The 12,144-nt window shown below is 45.4% G+C and overlaps 1 protein-coding gene across 1 annotated transcript in view; it reads right to left on the bottom strand.

Moving 5' to 3' along the window:
- LOC110534631 (integrin alpha-8) overlaps positions 1 to 12,144 on the bottom strand; it is a 61,945-nt gene that overhangs the window by 28,499 nt on the left and 21,302 nt on the right. The window contains exons 14-17 of the mRNA XM_090195388.1: positions 3,363 to 3,408; positions 3,040 to 3,147; positions 627 to 682; positions 198 to 355 (exon numbers count right to left, since the gene is read on the bottom strand). Of these exons, the coding sequence (XP_090051514.1) occupies positions 198 to 355; positions 627 to 682; positions 3,040 to 3,147; positions 3,363 to 3,408 (368 nt within the window). The remainder of the gene's footprint in view (positions 1 to 197; positions 356 to 626; positions 683 to 3,039; positions 3,148 to 3,362; positions 3,409 to 12,144) is intronic.

Genomic DNA, 12,144 nt, shown 5'->3' with positions numbered 1-12,144 from the left:
AAAAAAATACAGTTTTATATCTTTATGTTTGAAGCCTGAAATGTGGCAAAAGGTCGCAAAGTTCAAGGGGGCCGAATACTTTCGCAAGGCACTGTATTTTGAGAGGATCTTGTCCAAACACAGCAAGGATGGAGGCCTCTTTTCTTAAAAAAAAAACTCAAATTCATTTTTTTGGCAAAGGAGTGTGTTTGACTTACTCGTAGGTAGACAGTATAGTTCAGGCAGGAGTGAGGACGGCTGTGGCCAAGCGTTAGGACCCCTGTGTGTTGGGGCTGATGGGAATCCAGGAAATAAACTCTCTTAACTCCGCCCCTCACACCTTTAAGCCAATCCAGTTGCAGCTCTGCATTCAGGACTGGGAGAGGTGGAGGAGAGAGGGGGATGGAGGGAGAGAGTGAGTGAGTGAGGAGGGGTTCCATATGGTCCCATCGTGTGCGGAAGTGTGTGTTTATTCTCATCTGGTGTGCAGGAGGGAACCATGGGTACGGTCTACTTTATCCCTTTTAGTTTCTACAGAGCATCATTAGCCAGTGGAAACAATGCATTCATACAGTTAGCATCTCTAACACTAACTTATGCATAAACCTCTCCCTCCCCCCTCTTCATCCCCAGTCAGAGCTACTTACCTACAGAGTCTGGGATCCCCACACCGCTCACCTTCGCACAAATATCTACCCTTAGACTGGATAACAGAGAGAGAGAGAGGTAGAGAGACATGGGAGATTGAGACAGGATAAAACAATTGCTCCTCTGTATGTCAGTGTGTGTTTGTGTGAGCGCGCTCATCTCGATCACACACACACACACACACACACATACACACACACACACACACACACACACACACACACACAGGTTCTCTAGCAGTGAAATGCCTGCCAACCAGAACCATCCAGGACAGAACAATGAGCTCCAATTAGAAGAAAAACTTCCTCTTCACTGCTCGTCCTCTCAGTCTCCCCAAAACAACCAGGAAAACTTCCTCTTTACTGCTCGTCCTCTCAGTCTCCCCAAAACAACCAGAAAAACTTCCTCTTTACTGCTCGTCCTCTCAGTCTCCCCAAAACAACCAGAAAAACTTCCTCTTTACTGCTCGTCCTCTCAGTCTCCCCAAAACAACCAGAAAAACTTCCTCTTTACTGCTCGTCCTCTCAGTCTCCCCAAAACAACCAGAAAAACTTCCTCTTTACTGCTCGTCCTCTCAGTCTCCCCAAAACAACCAGAAAAACTTCCTCTTTACTGCTCGTCCTCTCAGTCTCCCCAAAACAACCAGAAAAACTTCCTCTTTACTGCTCGTCCTCTCAGTCTCCCCAAAACAACCAGAAAAACTTCCTCTTTACTGCTCGTCCTCTCAGTCTCCCCAAAACAACCAGAAAAACTTCCTCTTTACTGCTCGTCCTCTCAGTCTCCCCAAAACAACCAGAAAAACTTCCTCTTTACTGCTCGTCCTCTCAGTCTCCCCAAAACAACCAGAAAAACTTCCTCTTTACTGCTCGTCCTCTCAGTCTCCCCAAAACAACCAGAAAAACTTCCTCTTCACTGCTCGTCCTCTCAGTCTCCCCAAAACAACCAGAAAAACTTCCTCTTTACTGCTCGTCCTCTCAGTCTCCCCAAAACAACCAGAAAAACTTCCTCTTTACTGCTCGTCCTCTCAGTCTCCCCAAAACAACCAGAAAAACTTCCTCTTTACTGCTCGTCCTCTCAGTCTCCCCAAAACAACCAGAAAAACTTCCTCTTTACTGCTCGTCCTCTCAGTCTCCCCAAAACAACCAGGAAAACTTCCTCTTTACTGCTCGTCCTCTCAGTCTCCCCAAAACAACCAGAAAAACTTCCTCTTTACTGCTCGTCCTCTCAGTCTCCCCAAAACAACCAGGAAAACTTCCTCTTTACTGCTCGTCCTCTCAGTCTCCCCAAAACAACCAGAAAAACTTCCTCTTTACTGCTCGTCCTCTTAGTCTCCCCAAAACAACCAGAAAAACTTCCTCTTTACTGCTCGTCCTCTTAGTCTCCCCAAAAAAAACAGAAAAACTTCCTCTTTACTGCTCGTCCTCTTAGTCTCCCCAAAACAACCAGAAAAACTTCCTCTTCACTGCTCGTCCTCTCAGTCTCCCCAAAACAACCAGAAAAACTTCCTCTTTACTGCTCGACCTCTTAGTCTCCCCAAAACAACCAGAAAAACTTCCTCTTTACTGCTCGTCCTCTTAGTCTCCCCAAAACAACCAGAAAAACTTCCTCTTCACTGCTCGTCCTCTCAGTCTCCCCAAAACAACCAGAAAAACTTCCTCTTTACTGCTCGTCCTCTCAGTCTCCCCAAAACAACCAGAAAAACGTCCTCTTTACTGCTCGTCCTCTTAGTCTCCCCAAAACAACCAGAAAAACTTCCTCTTTACTGCTCGTCCTCTCAGTCTCCCCAAAACAACCAGAAAAACGTCCTCTTTACTGCTCGTCCTCTTAGTCTCCCCAAAACAACCAGAAAAACTTCCTCTTTACTGCTCGTCCTCTTAGTCTCCCCAAAACAACCAGAAAAACTTCCTCTTTACTGCTCGTCCTCTCAGTCTCCCCAAAACAACCAGAAAAACTTCCTCTTTACTGCTCGTCCTCTTAGTCTCCCCAAAACAACCAGAAAAACTTCCTCTTTACTGCTCGTCCTCTCAGTCTCCCCAAAACAACCAGAAAAACTCCTCAACTGGCCAAAGCTCTCAATAAAACAACTATTCAATAAAATAAAAAGCAACACTCCCAGACAGTCCTAAAAACTCCCTAACAGTACATGTGTTGTTGTGTCCTGTCTCGTTCCTCCAGCCAGTCTGATGGTTTATTTCAATCAGCTGTGTTTGTTTTGACAGAAATCCACAGTTTGGTGCCGTCTGTCAATCTGCCCAAACGCACCATGTCTCTGTCCTGCCAACACACATAGCCTAAAATTCACCCTATTGGTCAATTGTCTGTCACTCACTAGGTTACCTAGTGACTGCGTGTGTGTGTGTGTTTGTGTGTGTGTGTGTGTGTGTGTGTGTGTGTGTGTGTGTGTGTACTCACCAGGTCACCATGATATCAGATTCTGTCAGGAGGCAGGATCGGTCATCAGGGTTCAGGATTCTAGGAGTCAGGATCATCTCTGCCTCCACTGACACTACAGGACGAGCCCTACACACACACACACACACACACACACACACACACACACACACACACACACACACACACACACACACACACACACACACACACACACACACACACACACACACACACACACACACACACACACACACACACACACACCTCACCATTGTAAACTAGCAGCTAATCTGATACATGAAACAATGTAGTCTAGCCAATCAGATAATTAGATATCTTACCTGTACACCGACACCTCCCCTTTACCAAATGCTCCCACTATCAGATCTACAGTGAAAGAGAGAGAGAGAGAAAGAGAGAGCGAGACAGGGAGACTGCATGAGCTTCAAAGAAACGCACAGATGGGACTGATTTCAAGGTCTCCAGCAATCTTCATCAAGCACAGACCTCTCACGTTTTACACACACTGACACAGATACACACACATACACAAACACATTTAGTCTGTACCAGCTTTGAGTAGTGAATATAACTATTTTTGCAGCACTATTTTGGTTCAGAATGAAACTATCCAAATAGGAACACAGTGTCTGTGTGTGTGTGTGTGTGTGTGTGTGTGTGTCGCAACGGAGACAACGGTGTGTGTCGCACATTCCAGCTCCATTAGAACATTCCCATTGGTCCAATCAGAAACCTCTGCTACACAACAAGAACATTCCCTCACTTTACTATAATCATGTGCCTTATACAACTAGTCAGTCTGTAGCAGCCACACAACTAGTCCAGTGCTCTACTCAGTTAATTTGTGTTTATGTGTTTTGAAGATGAAGAGTCTTAATTGGGTTTTTGTTTAAAATAGAGCTGCACTTTAATGAGTGTGGTCACGGGAGACATACCACTCTCACACACACACACACACACACACACACACACACACACACACACACACACACACACACACACACACACACACACACACACACACACACACACACACACACACACACACACACACACACACACACACACGTTGACTGAAAGTCTGAAACCGCAGTGGGAAAGAGACTTAATCAATACAAGCCTTCCCTGCCAGATACACTAAGCTAACACAACGCTAACACAGGACTGACCCCCAACCATAGATCTAGCTACCCCTGTCACTGGAAGACAGAGGTTAAGCTAAGCTCTGAATCTGATACAGCACTGGGACTGGGGACAGAGGCTAAGACAAGTCATTCTAGTATGAATGAGGCTGAGGGACAGAGGCTAAGATAAGTCATGCTAATATCAATGAGGCTGAGGGTCAGAGGCTAAGGTGAGTCATGCTAATATCAATGAGGCTGAGGGTCAGAGGCTAAGTTTACTCATGATAATATATCAATGGGACTGGTTAAGCTCATTAGTTCTGACCTCTGCAGTTCTGTTTGAAAGAGTTCTGAGCTCTCTACTTCCATTGGTCTAGTGAATGGGGAAAAATGTGGTTTTGAAGACACGTGACAGAGAGGTTGTTTCTAGTTTACTAGTAACAGTCAAGTCGAGAAATCCTCCTCAGATAGCCTCTTATCTGTTGGGAATATACATACCTGGCTATCCATCAAATGAAACGGACTAGGTTAAGTCTTGATGCTGATAGAGGGCTAGAGTGTGACAAGACCATGCACACTGTGAGTGACATCTGTTTAAATGATGGTTAAACTATTAGAGTCAATTAAGATATATTGAGTGTGTGTATGTGTGCGTGTTTGCACACATGCGTTTGCCTCTGTATGCGTGTGTGTTCTTGTGTGTGCGCGCGTTTAAGTGAGCGTGAGTCTAAATTGAATGTAGGAGTGGTCCATCTGTTTTTGCTGTCAGTGAGAGTGCCTTAGCCTGCTGGTCCTCTGAAACCACAACATTACACCCTAGCCCCCAGTGTGTGTGTGTGTGTGTGTGTGTGTGTGTGTGTGTGTGTGTGTGTGTGTGTGTGTGTGTGTGTGTGTGTGTGTGCGTGTGTGTGCGTGTGTGTGTGTGATAGGTGTAACAAGGGGCCGGCAGAGGAAGTGGGACCTCTAGCTGTCTGTGGGGTACGGGGTGCAGTTGGAAAGGTAGAGGTGAGGAGGGAAGGTGGAAAGGGGGAAAGGAGGAAGAGGGGGAACGAGGCAGAGAGGAGGAAAGAGGACAGCAGCTAAAGCACTTGGCCTTTCAACCACAGTCTGTAAAAGTCATCAGAGCTAAGGTGTGCTTTCAGCAGGCAGATCTAACCGCACACACACACACACACACACACACACACACACACACACACGCAAAAAGTACAGTCCAAACATCAGCTCAGCCTCAGGGACCCAAACTTCCAACAGAAGAATGTTGCTCTCATTCCAAAGTCCTGGATCTGTCCGTCTTACACTCCAGCGAAACCCAACCCCACTACTCCGTAGGTGTATGTGTGCATACGTGCGTGCCAGTGGAGGCTGCTGAGGGGAGGACGGCTCATAATAATGGCCGAAATGAAACGAATGGAATGGCATCAAACAACTGGAGACCATGTGTTTGATGTATTTGATACCATTCCCCAGATCCGCTCCAGTCACTACCATAAGCCTGTCCTCCCCAATTAAGGTGCCACCAACCTCCTGTGGTGCGTGCCTAAGTGTGTGTGTGTGTGTGTGTGTGTGTGTGTGTGTGTTTGTGTGTGTTTGTGTGTGTTTGTGTGTGTGTGTGTGCACTCCCATAGGTACATCTGTACTCCTTACCCGGCCGTTCTTTTCCCTCTGAAAAGTGCTACTGACACAGAGGCTGATTTGGGGTAAATGTACTTTTGGAGTAAATAAAACATAGCCTATGGCACACTTTCCCCTTCCAAGTCAATCATATTTCTACACTGAAAAAACATGTCTGCCACCACTGATTTGAGGTTAGTATGTAAACACACACACATACAGACACACATTTGGAGTAAGTGTACCTTTGGGGTATGCTGAGTAACTAAACCTCTAGGCCAGTCCGGACTCCCTGCTCTGAGAAATATGGCTGCCATCCAACGTTTACACAACCTGTCAGAGACTGGCTGCTTCAAACTTCTGTATGAGCTCTCTCTTTAGAACCAGTGTTCAGTGTGTCCACTGTCAAAGTGTTTAGTGTGTGTGGGTGTGTGTGTGTGTGTGTGTGTGCTGTGTGTGTTTTATGTTCAGTATGGCTGAGTCAGTGGGAATGCTGATTGGCAAGTTATAAATGTCTACAGCATTTGATCTCTACCGCTGAACATAATTCCTGCCATCAGGCCATCTGACCCCTGACACACACACAAAACTGACCTTAACCTTAACCCTAGGAGTGGGAACAGCAGAGCTTCCCAGGGTCAGTGTGCGTCTAGCAGGCTGTAACCTCTGTGTACTAGGGACATCTCCTGCTGTTCCTGACTGACTGCTCTCTCTGACTCTGACCCAGTCACTTCTCCAGGGTTAGTTTAAATAGGAACACTCCTTCCAAGAAGCTGATGTGCAACCTTGTTGTGAAAGACCTCAAAACTTGTGTTGCCTCTGAGAGATGCCACCTAGACTTGAGCTCGGTGGGTTATTGCAGTCTTGAGGCGTGCAGACAATCGAGGTTTGATACCTAGCTGGACACATGAGTCCCCTGGTAGAGACACACGGCTGTATCCATCAGGAACACTGATCCATCTCTCTAATCCTCCCTCCCTTCTCTCTCTAAGACTAACATGGGTTTTGTACCTATGGGATCATACAACTTCACCTATAGAAACAGACTTATGCACACACAAACATATGCACAGAAACACACCGTGAAACAGGCACACAGATGCCTTAGCAGTCCTCTCATAATGATGAAACATCTAAGGGTCCTTTACCAAAGTGTGACTTTACTAACATATTAACGACAGACTATATGTATGTGTGTGTGTGTGTGTGTGTGTGTGTGTGTGTGTGTGATCGCTATGCCACCAGGGAGCTTTCCCTCCACTACCAGATCTTTCCCAGAGGGTCTTAGAAAGCCTGAGTTACAACACGCGTGTGTGTCTGCATGCTTATATGTATATGCATTGTGTTTGTATAGTGTGTGTGACTGAGTAACTCGATGTGGGGTGATTCTGTATATGGTCTGGCTTTGGTTCATAGCCTGGCACAGACTCAACACTTACACTCAGAGGCCAGTGAAATAGATCACAAGCCATGCAGTGCATATGTGTCTGTATGTGTGTTTGTGTGTGTTAGCGTGAGTGTGCGTGTGATGTTTTCATTATAAAAGACCCAGATTTCCTGTTTGTGGGATGGAGAGATCAGAGGACATCTGTTGTTGTTACAGAAAGAAGACAATATGGAAAGAAAATAAAAATAAAATAATAATTCCTACCTTTCAGCTTGGTCCATAGAGGTACAAAGACTGAACTATGCTGCCTTTAGAATGGCTACCTTTCAGCTGGGTCTATAGAGGTACAAAGACTGAACTATGCTGCCTTTAGAATGGCTGCCTTTCAGCTGGGTCTATAGAGGTACAAAGACTGAACTATGCTGCCTTTAGAATGGCTGCCTTTCAGCTGGGTCTATAGAGGTACAAAGACTGAACTATGCTGCCTTTAGAATGGCTACCTTTCAGCTGGGTCTATAGAGGTACAAAGACTGAACTATGCTGCCTTTAGAATGGCTGCCTTTCAGCTTGGTCTATAGAGGTACGAAGACTGAACTATGCTGCCTTTAGAATGGCTGCCTTTCAGCTTGGTCTATAGAGGTACAAAGACTGAACTATGCTGCCTTTAGAATGGCTACCTTTCAGCTGGGTCTATAGAGGTACAAAGACTGAACTATGCTGCCTTTAGAATGGCTACCTTTCAGCTGGGTCTATAGAGGTACAAAGACTGAACTATGCTGCCTTTAGAATGGCTGCCTTTCAGCTTGGTCTATAGAGGTACAAAGACTGAACTATGCTGCCTTTAGAATGGCTACCTTTCAGCTGGGTCTATAGAGGTACAAAGACTGAACTATGCTGCCTTTAGAATGGCTGCCTTTCAGCTTGGTCTATAGAGGTACAAAGACTGAACTATGCTGCCTTTAGAATGGCTGCCTTTCAGCTGGGTCTATAGAGGTACAAAGACTGAACTATGCTGCCTTTAGAATGGCTGCCTTTCAGCTGGGTCTATAGAGGTACAAAGACTGAACTATGCTGCCTTTAGAATGGCTACCTTTCAGCTGGGTCTATAGAGGTACAAAGACTGAACTATGCTGCCTTTAGAATGGCTACCTTTCAGCTGGGTCTATAGAGGTACAAAGACTGAACTATGCTGCCTTTAGAATGGCTACCTTTCAGCTGGGTCTATAGAGGTACAAAGACTGAACTATGCTGCCTTTAGAATGGCTGCCTTTCAGCTGGGTCTATAGAGGTACAAAGACTGAACTATGCTGCCTTTAGAATGGCTACCTTCCAGCTGGGTCTATAGAGGTACAAAGACTGAACTATGCTGCCTTTAGAATGGCTACCTTTCAGCTGGGTCTATAGAGGTACAAAGACTGAACTATGCTGCCTTTAGAATGGCTACCTTTCAGCTTGGTCTATAGAGGTACAAAGACTGAACTATGCTGCCTTTAGAATGGCTGCCTTTCAGCTAGGTCTATAGAGGTACAAAGACTGAACTATGCTGCCTTTAGAATGGCTGCCTTTCAGCTGGGTCTATAGAGGTACAAAGACTGAACTATGCTGCCTTTAGAATGGCTACCTTTCAGCTGGGTCTATAGAGGTACAAAGACTGAACTATGCTGCCTTTAGAATGGCTACCTTTCAGCTTGGTCTATAGAGGTACAAAGACTGAACTATGCTGCCTTTAGAATGGCTGCCTTTCAGCTGGGTCTATAGAGGTACAAAGACTGAACTATGCTGCCTTTAGAATGGCTACCTTTCAGCTGGGTCTATAGAGGTACAAAGACTGAACTATGCTGCCTTTAGAATGGCTACCTTTCAGCTTGGTCTATAGAGGTACAAAGACTGAACTATGCTGCCTTTAGAATGGCTACCTTTCAGCTGGGTCTATAGAGGTACAAAGACTGAACTATGCTGCCTTTAGAATGGCTGCCTTTCAGCTTGGTCTATAGAGGTACAAAGACTGAACTATGCTGCCTTTAGAATGGCTGCCTTTCAGCTGGGTCTATAGAGGTACAAAGACTGAACTATGCTGCCTTTAGAATGGCTGCCTTTCAGCTGGGTCTATAGAGGTACAAAGACTGAACTATGCTGCCTTTAGAATGGCTACCTTTCAGCTGGGTCTATAGAGGTACAAAGACTGAACTATGCTGCCTTTAGAATGGCTGCCTTTCAGCTGGGTCTATAGAGGTACAAAGACTGAACTATGCTGCCTTTAGAATGGCTGCCTTTCAGCTGGGTCTATAGAGGTACAAAGACTGAACTATGCTGCCTTTAGAATGGCTGCCTTTCAGCTGGGTCTATAGAGGTACAAAGACTGAACTATGCTGCCTTTAGAATGGCTGCCTTTCAGCTGGGTCTATAGAGGTACAAAGACTGAACTATGCTGCCTTTAGAATGGCTGCCTTTCAGCTTGGTCTATAGAGGTACAAAGACTGAACTATGCTGCCTTTAGAATGGCTGCCTTTCAGCTTGGTCTATAGAGGTACAAAGACTGAACTATGCTGCCTTTAGAATGGCTACCTTTCAGCTGGGTCTATAGAGGTACAAAGACTGAACTATGCTGCCTTTAGAATGGCTACCTTTCAGCTGGGTCTATAGAGGTACAAAGACTGAACTATGCTGCCTTTAGAATGGCTGCCTTTCAGCTTGGTCTATAGAGGTACAAAGACTGAACTATGCTGCCTTTAGAATGGCTACCTTTCAGCTGGGTCTATAGAGGTACAAAGACTGAACTATGCTGCCTTTAGAATGGCTGCCTTTCAGCTTGGTCTATAGAGGTACAAAGACTGAACTATGCTGCCTTTAGAATGGCTGCCTTTCAGCTGGGTCTATAGAGGTACAAAGACTGAACTATGCTGCCTTTAGAATGGCTGCCTTTCAGCTGGGTCTATAGAGGTACAAAGACTGAACTATGCTGCCTTTAGAATGGCTACCTTTCAGCTGGGTCTATAGAGGTACAAAGACTGAACTATGCTGCCTTTAGAATGGCTACCTTTCAGCTTGGTCTATAGAGGTACAAAGACTGAACTATGCTGCCTTTAGAATGGCTGCCTTTCAGCTTGGTCTATAGAGGTACAAAGACTGAACTATGCTGCCTTTAGAATGGCTGCCTTTCAGCTTGGTCTATAGAGGTACAAAGACTGAACTATGCTGCCTTTAGAATGGCTGCCTTTCAGCTTGGTCTATAGAGGTACAAAGACTGAACTATGCTGCCTTTAGAATGGCTACCTTTCAGCTGGGTCTATAGAGGTACAAAGACTGAACTATGCTGCCTTTAGAATGGCTACCTTTCAGCTGGGTCTATAGAGGTACAAAGACTGAACTATGCTGCCTTTAGAATGGCTGCCTTTCAGCTTGGTCTATAGAGGTACAAAGACTGAACTATGCTGCCTTTAGAATGGCTGCCTTTCAGCTGGGTCTATAGAGGTACAAAGACTGAACTATGCTGCCTTTAGAATGGCTGCCTTTCAGCTGGGTCTATAGAGGTACAAAGACTGAACTATGCTGCCTTTAGAATGGCTACCTTTCAGCTGGGTCTATAGAGGTACAAAGACTGAACTATGCTGCCTTTAGAATGGCTGCCTTTCAGCTGGGTCTATAGAGGTACAAAGACTGAACTATGCTGCCTTTAGAATGGCTGCCTTTCAGCTGGGTCTATAGAGGTACAAAGACTGAACTATGCTGCCTTTAGAATGGCTGCCTTTCAGCTGGGTCTATAGAGGTACAAAGACTGAACTATGCTGCCTTTAGAATGGCTGCCTTTCAGCTTGGTCTATAGAGGTACAAAGACTGAACTATGCTGCCTTTAGAATGGCTGCCTTTCAGCTTGGTCTATAGAGGTACAAAGACTGAACTATGCTGCCTTTAGAATGGCTACCTTTCAGCTGGGTCTATAGAGGTACAAAGACTGAACTATGCTGCCTTTAGAATGGCTACCTTTCAGCTGGGTCTATAGAGGTACAAAGACTGAACTATGCTGCCTTTAGAATGGCTGCCTTTCAGCTTGGTCTATAGAGGTACAAAGACTGAACTATGCTGCCTTTAGAATGGCTACCTTTCAGCTGGGTCTATAGAGGTACAAAGACTGAACTATGCTGCCTTTAGAATGGCTACCTTTCAGCTGGGTCTATAGAGGTACAAAGACTGAACTATGCTGCCTTTAGAATGGCTGCCTTCCAGCTGGGTCTATAGAGGTACAAAGACTGAACTATGCTGCCTTTAGAATGGCTACCTTTCAGCTGGGTCTATAGAGGTACAAAGACTGAACTATGCTGCCTTTAGAATGGCTACCTTTCAGCTGGGTCTATAGAGGTACAAAGACTGAACTATGCTGCCTTTAGAATGGCTGCCTTTCAGCTGGGTCTATAGAGGTACAAAGACTGAACTATGCTGCCTTTAGAATGGCTGCCTTTCAGCTGGGTCTATAGAGGTACAAAGACTGAACTATGCTGCCTTTAGAATGGCTGCCTTTCAGCTGGGTCTATAGAGGTACAAAGACTGAACTATGCTGCCTTTAGAATGGCTGCCTTTCAGCTGGGTCTATAGAGGTACAAAGACTGAACTATGCTGCCTTTAGAATGGCTGCCTTTCAGCTGGGTCTATAGAGGTACAAAGACTGAACTATGCTGCCTTTAGAATGGCTGCCTTTCAGCTGGGTCTATAGAGGTACAAAGACTGAACTATGCTGCCTTTAGAATGGCTGCCTTTCAGCTTGGTCTATAGAGGTACAAAGACTGAACTATGCTGCCTTTAGAATGGCTGCCTTTCAGCTTGGTCTATAGAGGTACAAAGACTGAACTATGCTGCCTTTAGAATGGCTACCTTTCAGCTGGGTCTATAGAGGTACAAAGACTGAACTATGCTGCCTTTAGAATGGCTACCTTTCAGCTGGGTCTATAGAGGTACAAAGACTGAACTATGCTGCCTTTAGAA

This window comes from Oncorhynchus mykiss, chromosome 2 (assembly GCF_057628025.1).
Source record: "Oncorhynchus mykiss isolate SJ-2025 chromosome 2, ASM5762802v1, whole genome shotgun sequence".
NCBI classification, from domain to species: Eukaryota; Metazoa; Chordata; class Actinopteri; order Salmoniformes; family Salmonidae; genus Oncorhynchus; species Oncorhynchus mykiss.
Note: the sequence above shows the minus strand (reverse complement) of the source record. Positions and strands in the feature narration are given on the sequence as shown.